The sequence below is a fragment of the Engystomops pustulosus genome, chromosome 8, assembly GCF_040894005.1.
Source record: "Engystomops pustulosus chromosome 8, aEngPut4.maternal, whole genome shotgun sequence".
Classification (NCBI taxonomy): domain Eukaryota; kingdom Metazoa; phylum Chordata; class Amphibia; order Anura; family Leptodactylidae; genus Engystomops; species Engystomops pustulosus.
The window spans coordinates 22262668-22279658 of record NC_092418.1 but is presented as its reverse complement, the minus strand read 5'-3'; the positions used below and the strand labels follow the sequence as shown (position 1 = coordinate 22279658).

General features: G+C 43.8%; 1 protein-coding gene across 1 annotated transcript; it reads right to left on the bottom strand.

The window, feature by feature from the left end:
* Nucleotides 1-4210: 4210 nt before the first annotated feature.
* On the bottom strand, nucleotides 4211-12816 carry ATP6V0C (ATPase H+ transporting V0 subunit c). Its single transcript, XM_072120244.1, has 3 exons — nucleotides 12473-12816; nucleotides 6147-6330; nucleotides 4211-5209 (listed from the first exon to the last, which is right to left on the bottom strand). The coding sequence occupies exons 1-3, from the start codon at nucleotides 12552-12554 to the stop codon at nucleotides 5005-5007; spliced, it is 471 nt and encodes a 156-aa protein (XP_071976345.1). The 5' UTR covers nucleotides 12555-12816; the 3' UTR covers nucleotides 4211-5004.
* Nucleotides 12817-16991: the final 4175 nt, after the last annotated feature.

Genomic DNA, 16991 nt, shown 5'->3' with positions numbered 1-16991 from the left:
ATATAATTATCAGTGAAAATTGCAGCAGAGTCAAGTCTTGTTCTCACAGTGCTGCTCCCCTACCTCACTACTTCTGGGCTAGAGAAGGAGGGACAACAACACCCATTGTCCCACCCGCAAGCATAGTATAATATTGACCTTAATGTCCCCCACATAGTATAAAGCCCCCTTACTGTGGCCAACTCCCCCTAATAACCCATATAATATCCCCTAATGCCACTCAACAACGCCCTCTTTTATTGTATCCTTCCTTTACATGTGGCCCCCCACTTTTAGTTCTCTCCCCTCTACTAATGCCCAAGCTTTCAGTCCCCCCTTTCCCATCTCCCCCCCATATCGTGTTCTCCTATCCTCCCTTATATTGTGGTCTCCTGTCCTTCACCTCCCCCCCCTTCCCCCTAATATTGTTGCCCACTGTCCTCCAACCTCCATCGTATTCTGGCTTCTTGTTCTCCATCCCCCTCATATTCTGGTCTCTTGTCCTTCATCCTTCTCATATTATGACTTACTGTCCTCCTTCCCCCTCTTATTCTGACCTATTGTCCTTCATCCCCCTCTTATTCTGGCCTCTTGTCCTCCATCTCCCTCATATTGTGGCCTCTGTCCTTCATCCTTCTCATATTGTGGCTTCCTGTCCTCCATCCTCTTCATACTGATGGCTCTTGTCCTCCTTCCCCCTCATATTGAGGCCTTGGCCTCCATCCTCCTCAGATTGTTGCCTCCTGTCCTTCTCCATCCTCTTCATTTAGTGGTGAAGGGGATGAGCTACCTCCTCACAGGTCTGCTGAACAGACATAGCGAACATGTGAGGGGGTAGAAGGGAGCCGATCCCAAAAACTGCAATGCAGAATTGGAACACATTGGAGCTGTGTGTGACCACAGCCTTATATAGGATGGGTAATTCATTTTAAAAAGCCAGATAACCCCCTTTAAGGAGGTTGTAACAAGATTGTTATCTATTCAAAAGATAGGTAATAGCAATCAGATTGGTTGGGGTCCAACTCCTGGGATGCCAGTTGAGTATGAGAATGGGGGTCAACAGGTATCCTGTTGCTCCATTCAATACTATGGGAGTGTTCTAAACTGAGAACAGCGCTCAGGTATCTCCAGCACTCCCATTCACTGTCTGTGAGAGTGCCATAGATACTTCCATGTGGTGACACTTCCATAGCATTGAATAGAATGATGTGACCCATTCTGAACCTGCGATCATGGCGGGGCTCACATTTGCCTTTCCAGCACCCGGTGTTTTGCATTATGTACATGCAGAAACTTTTCTATGCCACATGTGATTGTGATTGGTTTAGGGTTCCAATAGACCCCTCACACAGTGGACATTTTAGAGGCAGAATCCAAAAATCCAAAAACCTTGTATTTATCACAAAGTGCCTACACAGCAATTTAATCAGCAACTTATTCCTCCTCTGTCACAGCTTTCAGTTGTACTGCCGTCTTGTATTGTATTGACACCAATAATATTGAAAGAAAGAAAGGAGGGGAAATTCAGATCATCATTGAAGGGTTCAATCCTTTCATTGTTATATTCGCATGTAATCTGCACTCACTATGCAAGGTAAACCAAGCAAAAGGGAAATACATGCTGTATATAACTAGGAGTTGTCATTCATTGCTAGACCTCTAGGGGGCGGGTGTTGAGCATCTTTTCACATTGTGATAAATGTTTGCTGCCTGGTCTAAAATGGAAAGTCTATATTTATACCTAATTATCTTCCAGACCTATTGTGATGGGATTTAATTGGGCGAGCCCCTTTCAGTGTCTTGTAAATCGGCCTCCGGCAGTGAGTTATATTCGGGAGGTGCTAATGCTATGCATCAATGAGAGCTGGTAATATACATGGATTATGGCCATGGGTGATGACGGATGTAATATGTGCATGTATGAATAAGACCGGGTGTGAGGTGAACAGCAGCACAGTCCAGGGATCACAGGAGACAAACCTGCTAACATTCATAACCAGCAACGCACAATAATATAATAATTCTTTTAATAAGAGTGTATACTCCGTGTTAAAAGTTATAATAAATTGTATTTGCTGGAGATGCTGTGTGTGAAGACAATCCCTTTAAGGCTTAATATGGACCTAGGCCACAAGTTTTACTTACCATATTTCTACCCACACACAGGCTCATTGCCAGCGTCTTCTTACTTTCCTCTGCAGGTACCACAAGATGCTCAGATATGAGAGAGAAATAAATCCAAATCTTCCTGAAAACGACCTTCCCAAATTTATTAAAGGTAAATGATGTCCCTATGTGTCCTCTTACAAATATAATTAATATGCAGTGCACTGCAACACAGATGTTACCTGAACGCCCCCAAGATGTCCTAAATGCACACACCAACCTTCTGAAATATTTCACAGTAAGTCCTTGTAGGTTTTTATGATGGATTTTGACAGTGGCTGCGTTCCCACGTTCTGTCTAGATTGCATTTCAATAGATATGTGACTGGGCCACATCGCAGTCAAAATTAAGTCAACCTAGGCCTTTGATTGCTGCATCCAACTACGGGTACCAATTCACTTACTAAAGACAGAAAATGTCATTTGCTTCCCCATTTTAGAGTAATCCTACCTCTGGCTGGCTTGAAACAGGGCAATGTGCTTCGAGGAGCTGCATAGACAAATGTTTCCCCCTATGCAAGTTGATTAGATATATGCTACACACTTAGTTATATCACAATGGAATTATCTAAACTGATGGTATTACATTCCTGCACAGTAGACACCCATCATTCTCAGTTTGCTTTGTAGCTGGGTGTCATCCCTGGATGGCCACTCATGTCACACCCAGTGTAGCCTGACTCAGGCGGTTTGATTGTTTTGACATAAGTGCAGACTATATGAAGTGTATAATAATTCAAGCCTTTTGTATTCAGACACACATTCTGCCACCTTACACATTTGTTTTTAGGACTGATAAGGCTCACTATGGACCCCTGAGGAAGTCGCTGTTTGCGATGGAACGTGTAAGGCATTCCTACACATTGCCTTGCATATACTTAGCCTGTTTGTGCCTCGCTGACAGTCTTGGCGTGGTAATTATACATTGACACGTCAGATTTTGAGGTTGTGCCATCAGTTCTATGTTTCTATATGTGGTGACTCTTTAGCACCTCTCTGCACACTCGCTATTTATTTTTGGGGCATCCAGCAATAATTAAGTTGGTCTTTATTGATGCAATGTGATGTGACTTTTCATGGTCTGATACAGTGGTCTTTTGGAATATGTACTGGTGTACTTTTTAGATGTTTTTAAATTGTGTTGTGTGGTACTGTACTAAGAAATAAACAAACATATTTGTATATAGTTTGACCTTTTGTCTATTTTTTTTTATGGATCAGTAGCTATTTGTGTGTGTGGGCCTGTCTACAGTATAGATAACATTTGGAGATATTGAGCTGTGCAGGTTTCCTTTTCTCATGTACTAAAGCTCACTATAATTTTGAAAATGCAGCTGGGGAAAAGGGACAAAATTGCAACACTGTTGGTGTTGAGAGCAAAAAAAAAAAAAAAAAAAGTGGAAAACACATCAATGCATGTAGTTTATACCTTATGAAGACTGGCCAGACCATTGGATACATTGTCCCCTCAAATTCCTATTGAATCATCTGACAGTTTTATTACTCTAAAGACTTTGTATATGAAGGGGAATATTTTGATATCATTGTGCAAAATTTTGGATATCATGAGACCCCCCCCCCCACAGAACACAAAACAAGGTGTCCCAGTTACCTCAGTAATACCACTTCTCGCCCAGGGAGGGTAATGGAGCAGACAGCCACACATGACTGTCCTGCTCCATACATCTCAATAGAGTTGATGGAAATTGCCAAGTACACTTTTTTTTTTTAAAGCCTGCCCCTAATTTAGTAGGGGCACAAGATACCACTTTAAAAGAGCATTTGATCTTCTATGTGAGATTTTACTAGGATTAATCACATTTTGAAGGGCCCTACCTGTGACTATTCATGGCAGTGCTCCTTTCATCATTCACCTGAATGGATCCCCTTACAGCTTGCTGCACAGATATTAGTTGGGACAGTGGTCTAACAAAGGAGGTGATTCCATTCTGTATACTCTGACTTCCCAATATTGGTAAATGTCAGTGATAACAAGTTCTTGCAAAATTTGAGGGGTTCATTTCATGCAGGTAACCCTCAGCAGGAGCAGTGAATAAGAGGACAGCTTTGGTGTATTGAGATGTTTTATTTGGAAATGTGTAACTGATGGCCAGCAGCCGGCGCATCTTTATCATACGTCAAAGGTTTTGCTTTTAAAATATTATCCTGGTCACCAGTTAAACACGGACGGGAATCATTTTTCTCTTGTCGTATTAAAACAAAAAACTAGAACAAAATATATATATTAGACCTCACTCCAATGTCAGAACAGTACAGCAATCTCGAACCAAATTACATCCAGGGAATTCTCAGCACTTACAAGGAAACCCCACACAGATATACAGCTAAAGATTAAATATAGATGCAGCAAAGGGGCAGGGAAAAGTTACAAGAGGAAAGAAACAGCTGGCTCTTGTTGTAAAGTATGAACAATGAAGATTTTGTATTTATAAATAAAACATTGATGAAATAGGGAAATTACAGTCTAGATTTTTTTTTTTTACATGGTACTTCTGTTAGGAAACATCCAGAGTCGATATGGGAGGCAAGAAAAAGAAAAATTAAACACTGCACGCAGAAGGGGGCGGTTGTTGGGTGAGGGTTGTGGAAGTGATGCCCGCTTCTGGCCCACAACACTGGCATCAGGACCCCATACTGCCCTGAAGTCCTCTTTATGAATATAGCTAGAGGGATACACACAACAGTCACTAACTTACAATTGCGCAGTTACAGGGGAGAGAAGGGAGGAGAAACTACTGAATTGGGGCGGGTGAAGGATGACTGTACACATGAGATAAAACCATTATTTGTAAGTGGCGATTTCTGGAACGTCAAGGAAGGGGGGTGGGAAATTTCTTCTCTACTTTGTGGACAGAATAAGGGCCACGATCAGACCGTAGAGACCCAAAACTTCAGCGAAAATGAGGATCAGGATCATGCCTACAAATAGTCGAGGCTGTTGCGCTGTTCCTCGCACTCCAGCATCTCCAACAATGCCAATAGCAAACCCAGCAGCAAGACCACTCAGTCCTACGCTCAATCCGGCACCTAGTTGTAAGAAGCTCCTAAAAAAGAAAAGAAAAAGTGAATTAAAAAATTAAAGCAACTTAAGACACAAGGTAACAAAATGTCCATTCATCTGTGTTTCTTTAAAGACTTTAAATAATTCTATTTGGAAATTTACAGCATCTTTGCACTGATTTTCTTAGGTATGGTGGCCTGTAATGAAGAAACACTTCAATGATGCAATTTGTTTTGGAACCCAGTGTGCAAAGTAGTACTTATTTGATGCCAAATACACTTGGTGGAGAGTGAAAACTCCACTTACCTTATATACTCGAGTATAAGCCTAGTTTTTCAACACAAAATTTGTGCTCATAAACCCTAACTCGGCTTATACTCGAGTCTAAAAAAATAAAGTCAAAACTCACCTTTCTGACATCTGACATCATAGGTCCTCTTCTGTCTGAGACAGAAGAGGACCTATGGGGGATGTCGGAAAGATGAGTACAGTGTTATTTTTTTTTCTACTACATGGGCCGGGCAGGCTGTATGCTACAGGGGCTGGGCAGGCTGTATGCTACAGGGGCTGGCAGACTATATACTGGGAGGCTGTAACCAATGCATTTCTTACCCTCGGCTTATACTCGAGTCAATAGGTTTTCCCAGTTTTTTTGTGTTGAAATTAGGGGTTTTGGCTTATACTCGGGTCAGTTTATACGGTAAGAGTCCTGCCTACAAGCAATTATAACCTTTTACCTTTTGTAGAAAACAGAAAGCTGCCAGGATTATAGTTACATAAGCATTTACACTGAACTTTCAGATCATTTACGTTGGTGGCAGACTATCTGGAAATAAGCTACATAGTGTGAACCATTAGATAGATGTTAGCATATATGCTACTGTCCAGCCCTAAAGGTAAAGGTTTGTATTTTGTTTTACTTTGAGGAAAAGTCTAAACTAAATTTAAGGCTTTTTTAGATACATGTGGACAGAACTTACTTGTATAATGTGATTGCTGATGTTAGAGAATTTGCAATAAGCACTGCAACTACCAGTCCATAAATGGCAATGATACCCGCCATGACAACAGGAATGATGGACTTCATGATCAGCTCTGGCCGCATGACAGACATTGCTGCAATCCCTGTGCCACTCTTCGCTGTGCCATAGGCAGCTCCCAGTGCTGTAAAAAGTATATAAAAAGTTAAAGCAAAAAGTCATGAAACTACAGTGCAATAATATTTAATGCCACCTCAAATAATTTCTGTATTGTGCACTAGCAACAGAGGATATTATACAAATTCAACACATACTGGACCTTTAGGTTTTCAACACAGCAAATACATATTGCTGTAGGAACCAAGTTGCAAACACTAAACTGTTTAGGGAGATTTAGTCAAAAGAGAAGGACCAATTGATCTTACTGTTGGGTTTTTACCAGTGTTGGACAGATAGTAGTGTCCTGGAATGGCAATGTTTGTTCTCTCATAAAGAGACTTTTCAGATTGTGTAGTACCAGTTTGTTGCAAACTAGCCATATACGCTTTCTTGGCTTCAGTTATGGTTAGACACTTTACTAATCATAATTAAGAGACTTTGGACTCCTGCATGAAAGTGCATGCATGAAAGAGTTAGGCACCTATGACATGACTGACAACTCTGCCATCAATGGCTTTAAGCTGTATCAAAGAAATACAGCATAACTTAAAAGCATTGTGCCCATCACATGACTCATTTCACATGACTTCAAGAAGAGATTGCAACAAGACTGCAATTTTCCACCCCCTCCCCATCCAGATTTCATGACTATGCAGTTATTCAGGACACATTTTAAAAGCAGCAAAAGTTATGCAAGACACCTCACTACTGACCTGGGAAGGGTTAATGCATATTTTCACACTAATTGAATACAATGCCATGAAAATAAGCACAACAGCCAAAAAAGTTACTATAAAATTACTTTGGCAGCTGTAAAAACGCTACAGATTATAGTGAGTAAAAGGCATTTCATTTGTATTGAGCTATGCAACCATTAGTTAAAAAACTAAAACTATTAGAAAGCGGCAGTGCCACCAAATTCATATTCTAGGAAAACAGGAAGCAAGCACCTTGACACCCGGTTTTGTGGTAAATCTCTACAGGATTTTATTTCTGCTTTACAGTAAAGTTTAAATTCTTTGCATCTCAGCTTCAGAGCCACTTGTTAGGCACAGGCTTCAGCCATGTAGCACAGAATGCGAGAGATTTAGCAGCCCACAGAACCAATTTTTAAACAGCACTTTGAACTCCATTATTTTGAAAAGTGTGGGGTGCCATAGGCTGGACACCATGCAATCCTATTTGGGCAATTCAGTGGGAAGGGGGGCTTGGTTAAGCAAGTGTCATGTGAGGGACAACAGTCAAGTTTCATAAGAGGTACGACCAGTGGCAAGTCAGCTTCCTGAGCTCTTAGACAATGATGGTACCATTTTATTAAAGGAGCTGTTAAACAAAGTGACTGCTACACTGAGATGAATGCAGCAGTCTCCACTCCCTACCTTGAACCAGAACTATGTAGTGGCCTAGGAAGAAGCAGCCATCAGAGCTCCGCTACCACTACAGGAAGTTGTGAACAGGAATATAAAGAGTCCTAACCAAGGCTGAAAAACTGGAACCCCAAATACACTTTGATCACAGAGGTTAAACAATTTCATGCCAGAACAGATTTCCCGTATAGCAAAGTAAAATTACGGGGGACCCTGGAGGCCTGTCATGGGGAATCCACACTGATAATATGCACCAAGAGAAAGGGACGTGTTAAAGGTACTGATGCTGTACACGATGGAGGTGAAAAAATACAAAATCTTTATTTAAAGTACACATAAATATCAACCAAACGTGTATGCCAAAAACGATTAAAATCACTTAAAAAGCACCATCTGGTGCTAGGTCTCTAATAGCAGCAAGATAATATATAACAGAAATGGATACTTGTTGCTAGAAGCAACCCTAGAGTCAAATGCAAGCCAAACTATTGGGCTATAGGATTGCTAACCCATCTACCCTATCAAATCTGAATAACCAGTATGATACTGTGTGGTATATAGGATGAACAATGTGGCAATGTGAATACTGCACAATGTACATATACCAAACACTGAAAGATAAATGAAAAAGATATCACCGCATGTAGGGTAGTCCACACTGATCCTACCATGAATAAAAGCTCTTCATGTCCATCCCTACCACGTCAGAAGTCATGTGAATTCCTTAGCCTACATTGTGTTTGATCTTCGACGTACTGACCAGATCACATGCCGGCCACAACTACCACCGAACCATTCATAATTACTAATTCTTAAAGCAACAATTTAACCCCCTGCTTATTTTGATGTCCCACAAGGGTGACCATTATAGCATGTGAAGTTACAATTAAAGCAATTGCAGATGTTTTCTATTGTGCAGCATGCAGGGGATTGTTCTTCAGCCAAAAGAAACAATGTCATAGTATTACTGTGAGGAAGCAAGTTCTCCTTATGGAGAGTTGGCCAATAAAGGCCACCTTTCAGGCGTGGAGACTTCTAGCCATTGATGCTCCACTAGGGGATTCTGGGAAATATGCAAGTATGTTTTCCAAGGTGGAGTTTATATACCAAGACTTAAACATATACATCTAGTGAAGTCCTGGAATAATGTTTGGTGTAAAGCAAGCTGTAAAATTACACATCAGAGGAAACTACCAAGACCTGGCTCCAAAAGGGTCTTAAAGAAAAGGGACCAGAGTGAAGTTACTTGGTTGAGAACTTGCAGAGACATGTAAAGGTCTTCAGGTACAAGTACAAATAAAATTGCTGCAGAAATGATACTCCAAAAATCCATCATTTATCTGGATAAGCAAGGCTTGATTATATTAACATGAATTAGAGAATGAAGGGAGAACAAGTTATATTGAAGGTCAGCAACTTTATTGTGATGAACACTAGAAGAAACTGGCTCAGTCCAAAACTTATTTACTAGCAGCAAGAACTTTGGTTATAGGATGTACAGGTAAATGTTGTCACTAAAAACAAAGGGGACAGAGGGTATGCAGGTTTTTCTGCACACCCCAATGCTACATGTCAGATGATCCATGTGTTATCAGCACCATCTGAAAGGTCAGTCCTGGTTATACATGGAGGTCAGACAGATCTGGACTGCCTCTAAAATCCATTTTACCAAGAGGTCAGTGAGAGCCTGGCATTACAGAGTGTACAGTACAAGTGTTGTCCTACTGACCCAGCCGGCAAATTTCCACCATCAATTCTGAAACATTAGAGGGTTGGATTATGGCTGAGAGATGCCAAAGCAAACACCAGCACATGGTCATCACATTATACCAGAACTAACCAAAAGTAACACTTAAAATTACAAATTTCTAGTATAGAGGTTATAATATGTCAATATCTAGTCAAAAAAGTTGAACCCCCCCATCCAGTTTACTATGAATATACAGAAGTTTCTGCAATCTCTTCGATGTGAAGGCTACTGTCTGGAAATTACTGCCCTTATTCCTGAAAAAATGAACATGAGGCCATAGTATGGTTTGCCAGGCAAAACAAATCCATCACATTATGACCAGCAATGCAGCTATATAAACATTTTATGATGATAAGCTCTTCACAGTTGTTGCATCCAAGAGGCGCAATTTCAGGGACACAGTTTTAGAAAATTTCCACTCAAACCCTAGCATCAAACTGGTGGTCATGTATATAATAGCGCAGTACCCTGAATACACCTGTAGAGGCCATGCAATTTATGCCCAATATGAGGGGTCCTAAAACAGCCTCAGAATTAAATCTAATCCCAGTAAAAAGAGACCTGTAGTAACTATTTTTTTCCTGCTGCAAACTATATAAAAGGGCAAGGTTTATAACACCTTACCACCACCTGTACATTTCTCTACCCACCAGACAGTCAAGATACCTCGGATCCAAACCCACAAGTAATGGCCTTCGAATGATGAAACCCTCAGTTTGGCTTGTCACCAAGCAGGGGCCCCATGCCTTACTTCAGATGTAGGTTGACCGATTTATCATTTGATAGATCTGAAACAATACCACCTTAGCTGGTAAGCTTTGATCTATAACAGCGAAAGAGCACTGCAGAGAGGATTGCCTATACAATGGATTATACGACTGTCCCAGTGTAGAAATATTGTAGGACACAGTCATACATTAGCAGCGCTGCTCCAAGGCTGCAGGAACACCTCATACAACACACACAGCACCCAGAATTCCCCATGAATCAGTCTGCGGTCTGATGACCGAGTGCAGATACCCTGCAGCCACACTTTAGGTTTTCACACGGTACCATTAACATTAGGGTCCTCATAAAGGCAATACTACAAAGGGTGGTATAAGATCCCTACAGAAAAGATAATTCTCAGTACAAAACCCAGGTTTCAGTTCTCATTTTAGATAAAAGTCCATTATTGCATCAATTGTGTTGAAACTAGGGGCTGCGTGCAATGATAATTCAGGCTTCTGATGTTTGGGGTGTTGTAGGCACACCTTATGATCAGCATCATACACATTAATGTGCAAAGTGTTAATGTGAGCATGATCCGGGGGAAGGAGGGATGTGATCACACCATCTGTCAGCAGAAAGAACCTAGGATTTCATACCTTCACTGACAAGAAACTGCAGCAGATTAAAGCACAGCAAGGACCAGTCCCAAAATAGATCATCGTGTCTACAACACAGCCCATCTTCCCACAAAGATCCAGGGAAGAGAGAACCTGAGAAAGCACTGGCGATACCATACTCACCCTCCTGAAGGTCACACTGACTAAACCACAGGAACGTCTGCAAGAGCCATCATCCCTTCCTCATAGGCCCCTCTAAGGGATGCGTCCTCTTTACAGAACCAGTAAACAAGATAAAACCCTTGACCTTGATTTAACAATAACCTGCACCAGACAGCTATATGACAGGGCAAAGGTTGCCATTGATGGGATCAGCACATCACAACTCCTCAAAATGCCATTGTGAGAACGTATTCACCTTTCATTACAAGAGGCCTTACAAAATCCATCAGCGGCCATCCGGGTCATGATGACCAGAGCGCAGCACAAGGCATCTATTCTACTGCAGCAACCACAAAAACACTGCCCCTCCAGACCATTTCACAAAGATCCAGGTTTATTATACAACACATTAAACCCACAATACAATGAAAGACTAGTTAAAGTCCTTGAGCCATGCTATCAAGCCATCACTACCATTCAATAAAGGGGTTTGACCATAGTGAAGGAAACAGTATATGCCAAATGAATTGGACCCTGCCTACAAGAATTGAGGGGAGCCAAAATTCATAAGGGTATGAAGCATAGTGCTGTATGCACATCTATAGGATCAATTGAGCAAACTCCATCCCATGGAAGCAAATAATGTGATGGTCACATGTACTTGTACAAGATTACTAGGCCCTCTGCTTCCTACCCATTCACAAAACTGACTGCATCCTCATGACACTAATCCCCTATTACAGGGATGTAAGAGGACTGCAGAGAACATCCCTCAAAACAATCATGACAGCATCATGTTTTTACCCGATTTCCAATAGGAAAATACATCAAAGGAGAAGGCATCTGATCCAATGTCTTACATTGCAGATTGGGAAAGCTGAGTTACAATCATTACAATATGCGGCCATATTAATCGCCCAGAAACTGATTTACACCATAAATTAGGCACGTCATTCCCCATGGGTGATTGAAAGAGCAAAATCCCTTTAAATCAATCAGATTTGTAGTGTAATAAATATGTTGCAAAATGTTATTGAATCGGGTCACATGCAGCAATTTTGCAACATGAGACAAATATAACCTAAATTGACACAAGACAGGAAATTCTAAAAAAAAAAAAATAATAAAAAATAACCCCCTTCCCCCCTTGCTAGAGATGACTAGTATTGAACGACCCCTCCCCAGCCAGTCATTCTTCCCTCTGCAGTCATGTGACCTCTCACCAGCTGCTGGGATCACCGGGTGACGTCACTGAGCCGGCTCCCCCATTAGTAGGGATCAATGATCCCCCCCAAATCCATCTACATGATTGAGATGCGTCACCAGTGCAGGGATTTTAGGAAAGGGGGAAAAAAAACCCGAATCGGTTCGGCTGATAAAGCGGAAATTACCGAAGTGTGACCGAGGGAGGAGGAGACTGGAGCAGAAGCCCAGGGAGATGATGGAAAGATGGAGCTGGTCACATGACAGCTATTATATATGCTATAGATGGGGATATACAGTATATACGTGTCATCTCCATAGCCTATACAATATATACATAGAAATAAGAGGCCTCACCGCTGAACACCATGGCTGAAGAGGCGCCCATCACTGCGAAGAAGGCGGAGTACTCAGGAGCGGTGCCGCTAGGTGTAGACATGGCTGCGGTTCAGAGACCTCTCCTCCTAGCGTGACAGAATACGACAACCTCCGACTGAGGGGGGAAGCAAATAGAGAAGCCGAGGGGGAGAGGGACTGCTGGAGAGATACGGAGCTACGGGAGGAAGGAAGGAGGGGAGCGGGACGACGGACGGCTCCTGTCACACAAGAGGCTGCGGCTCTCACACTGGAGGAGCTGAAGCGCCGCTCACTGCTCTAAATACCTCACCGCAGCACAAAATGGCGGCCGGCCGCGCGTCACGTGACGAAGGCGCTTCCCTAGCCTTCCCTGCTTGGACTCGATCCCGCCCTTTTTTTTTTTTTGGGCCAAACCATTTCGCCAAAAGGGGGATAATTCTCTTCTAAAACCGCCCCCGCGTCAAAAATAAATCCCTAATACATATAAAGTAAATCGTATCGTTTTATCTATATTATAGGGTTAGGTTTTCAGCTATCAAAGACTCAATTCTGAGGTGATCTGTGGCTGTGTTTGCAGGTGGTACGCTCCGAGTTGGGTGTAGCAACAAGGTGCGTCAGGCAGAGCTCATTAGCATACTGTCATGGTGTGAGCTGGTTCTGTCAGGGGCAGGCTGAGGGCTTGTGTGTGTGTGGTGGGGGCAGAGATGTCAGCACGGGGGTGGGCGGCTTTATTTTACTACACACAATATAGGTTAAACCGTAAAAGTGACAGGAAGATCCAGTTTTTTATGTTAGATGGAGCCGGGAGGAAGAGGTTTGTGTCAGGACAAGATGGCAGACAGATAATAGGAGGATACCTGAGGGGGAGGAGAAGGAGAAATATGACCTATAGGCATCATTAAGAATATTGACATATATACCTCTTATGGCTTGTCTACTTTATTATATACCTATTCAGAACCTAATCTTTATGCAATTTTATGCTGTCCCTCTGTTATTCCCCATGGAAATGTATTATCCAAGTGGGTGTTACCAGCTAAGGGGGTGTGTCCCTCTACAGTCTGATACTGTCCAATGAGAGACTGTGCAGAGATACAACCCCCTGACTGGTAACACCCACTTGGCTCATACATTTCCCAGAGGAATAATGGAGGGGTGTTGTAGTTATAGTAAAAGATTCTGCTGAATTGTTATTTCACAGGGAATCAAAGTGTTTACTAAAGTAGGCTTTTTAGGAAACCAGAAAAGTCATGTAAAATCTATACCCGGAAAGGGGTTTATCAAGGGAATAAAAATATTTTTCTTCTAGATTGGATATGACGGTGATTTGGACTGCAGTTAGTTTCAGACAGAAGGTTCAGACACGTGACTCATTGCCAGAGCCACTCCATGCTGTTGCTTCGCAGGCTGTTACACTGTATCCCTCAACTGCTCCCTCAGCACTTTCCCCTCCCCCACATGTCTCCCCCTGCTGCAATCGGAGACATGCTAATGCTCAGCGTAACAGCCTGTAAGGCCGGTTTCCAACGTGGCGTTTTTTCTCGCGTTTTTAAACACATCCAAAACGAAAGCAGGAGGGGGTTTGACCAAAACGCATATGCGTCTGCAATGAAACGCATGCGTTTCAGGCAAGAGGTGGAACGGTGGCTAAGTGGGTAGCACTTCTGCCTTGCAGCGCTGGGGTCCTGGGTTCGAATCCCACCCAGCTCAACATCTGCAAAGAGTTTGTATGTTCTCTCCGTGTTTGTGTAGGTTTCCTGCGGGTCCTTTAGTTACCTCCCGCACTCCAAAACATACTGGTAGGTTGTTTAGATTGTGAGTCCCATGATCTATACACTGATCAACCATAACATTGATTATTTCATGGCTCCCATCAGGTATGGGATATATTAGGGAACTGGGAAAATGTGAGGATTGAAATTGTGATCCGGACAACAGGGTCAGAAAATCTCCAAAATGTCAGGTCTTGTTTGATGTTCATTGGATGTGGTGGGTAGTAGTTATCAAAAGTGGTCAAAGGAAGGATAAGTGTGGAACTCTATCAGGATGATAGGGTTTTACATCTGGTCTGATCCCACAGAAGAGCCACAGGAGCACAGAGTATGAAAGGTCTGGGACACATGTGGTATCAGGGCTTGTAAACATCTGTAATGGACCTTGGATAAATGGATGAATATGTCCTGCACCACCATGATGGGTGAGTATGTGTGCAACGTGTACCAGAGTCGGGAAGTAAGAGCTCTCCTTACAGAGACTTTGCCAGTAAAGGTGGCCTTGACGTTTAGCCAGAGACAGAGATGGCACTGTAGGAAGAAGACAAGTCTGCAGAGGTATTGTAACGCTCTGCTGGGAATATTGAGATTTATATCTATGTTGTTATGACACAGAACTATCTAATTTAATATTCTACAGGACAAGTATACACCGTTCACTAAGGGCAGGGCCTCTTTATGCAGGACAATACCCCCCAGTATGGAAAATAATATTCAGGAATGGTGTGGAGAACATGACAAAGAGTTCAAGGTGATAACTTGGCCTTTATATTCCCCAGATTTCCCCAGACTTATATTCCTCAGATTTGTATTCTGTATTTTTTTTTTCTTTAAGGAAATCTATGGAGATAGACCTGCAAACAAATGACCCAAAAATTACATGCTTTTCATATTTGCATACTGCCTAGCAGGTATTGGACCACAAGGCAGCCAGATTTCATAGACTACCAATGTATAGGGACACCGACAACATTAGAATCATGTATGATGCGGTGAGTCCCTATTAAGGGCATATTATAACACAGTACTGGTGATCCACAGAGAGGCAATTTGGAAATTGAGACAAAAACAGGGGTCTGAAGATGTGTGTGCGCAAGCTCCACAGAGGGAACCACACCCACACAATGTGGCACTGTACTGTCAGGTGCAACGTGCATGTTCGGTAAAGGAGGGGGGTCTGAAGCTTTGCGGTCCAGAGGAGGCGGGGTATAGCTCCCCCGCCTTCGTGACTGAATACCTGAGCTCCTCCTCCCCCATGATGGATAAATGAGCTTCCCGCCCCCATGACTGGATAAATGAGCTCCCCCGCCTCCGTGACTGGATAACTGAGCTCCCCCGCCTCTGTGACTGGATACCTGAGCTCCTCCGCCTCTGTGACTGGATAACTGAGCTCCTCCGCCTCTGTGACTGGATACCTGAGCCCCTCGGCCTCTGTGACTGGATACCTGAGCTCCTCCGCCTCCGTGACTGGATACCTGAGCTCCTCCACTCCTGTGACTGGATACCTGAGCTCCTCCACTCCTGTGACTGGATAATTGAGCTCCCCCACCTCTGTGACTGGATAATTGAGCTCCCCCACCTCTGCGACTGGATAACTGAGCTCCTCCGCCTCTGTGACTGGATACCTGAGCTCCTCCACTCCTGTGACTGGATACCTGAGCTCCTCCACTCCTGTGACTGTATACCTGAGCTCCTCCGCTCCTGTTACTGGATACCTGAGCTCCTCCGCTCCTGTTACTGGATACCTGAGCTCCTCCGCTCCTGTTACTGGATACCTGAGCTCCTCCACTCCTGTGACTGGATACCTGAGCTCCTCCACTCCTGTGACTGGATACCTGAGCTCCTCCCCTCCTGTGACTGGATACCTGAGCTCCTCCACCTCCGTGACTGGATACCTGAGCTCCTCCGCTCCTGTGACTGGATACCTGAGCTCCTCCACTCCTGTGACTGGATAAATGAGCTCCCCCACCTCTGTGACTGGATAACTGAGCTCCCCCACCTCTGTGACTGGATAATTGAGCTCCCCCACCTCTGTGACTGGATAACTGAGCTCCTCCGCCTCTGTGACTGGATACCTGAGCTCCTACACTCCTGTGACTGGATACCTGAGCTCCTCCGCTCCTGTTACTGGATACATGAGCTCCTCCACTCCTGTGACTGGATACCTGAGCTCCTCCACTCCTGTGACTGGATACCTGAGCTCCTCCGCTCCTGTGACTGGATACCTGAGCTCCTCCGCCTCCGTGACTGGATGCCTGAGCTCCTCCACTCCTGTGACTGGATACCTGAGCTCCCCCACCTCTGTGACTGGATAACTGAGCTCCCCCACCTCTGTGACTGGATAATTGAGCTCCCCCACCTCTGTGACTGGATAACTGAGCTCCTCCGCGACTGGATAACTGAGCTCCTCCGCCTCTGTGACTGGATACCTGAGCTCCTCCGCCTCTGTGACTGGATACCTGAGCTCCTCCGCCTCTGTGACTGGATACCTGAGCTCCTCCGCCTCTGTGACTGGATACCTGAGCTCCTCCGCCTCTGTGACTGGATACCTGAGCTCCTCCGCCTCTGTGACCGGATACCTGAGCTCCTCCGCCTCTGTGACTGGATACCTGAGCTCCTCCGCCTCTGTGACTGGATACCTGAGCTCCTCCGCCTCTGTGACTGGATACCTGAGCTCCTCCGCCTCTGTGACTGGATACCTGAGCTCCTCCGCCTCTGTGACTGGATACCTGAGCTCCTCCGCCTCC

What these genes read in the sequence shown, in the direction of transcription:
- ATP6V0C (XM_072120244.1), bottom strand. Translation starts at nt 12,554, where the DNA reads ATGTCTACACCTAGCGGCACCGCTCCTGAGTACTCCGCCTTCTTCGCA. An exon ending in TTCAGCCATGGTGTTCAGCG is followed by an intron (nt 6,331 to 12,472) that starts GTGAGGCCTCTT and finishes TACTTTTTACAG; the next exon opens with CACTGGGAGCTGCCTATGGC. An exon ending in TCAGCAATCACATTATACAA is followed by an intron (nt 5,210 to 6,146) that starts GTAAGTTCTGTC and finishes TTTCTTTTTTAG; the next exon opens with GAGCTTCTTACAACTAGGTG.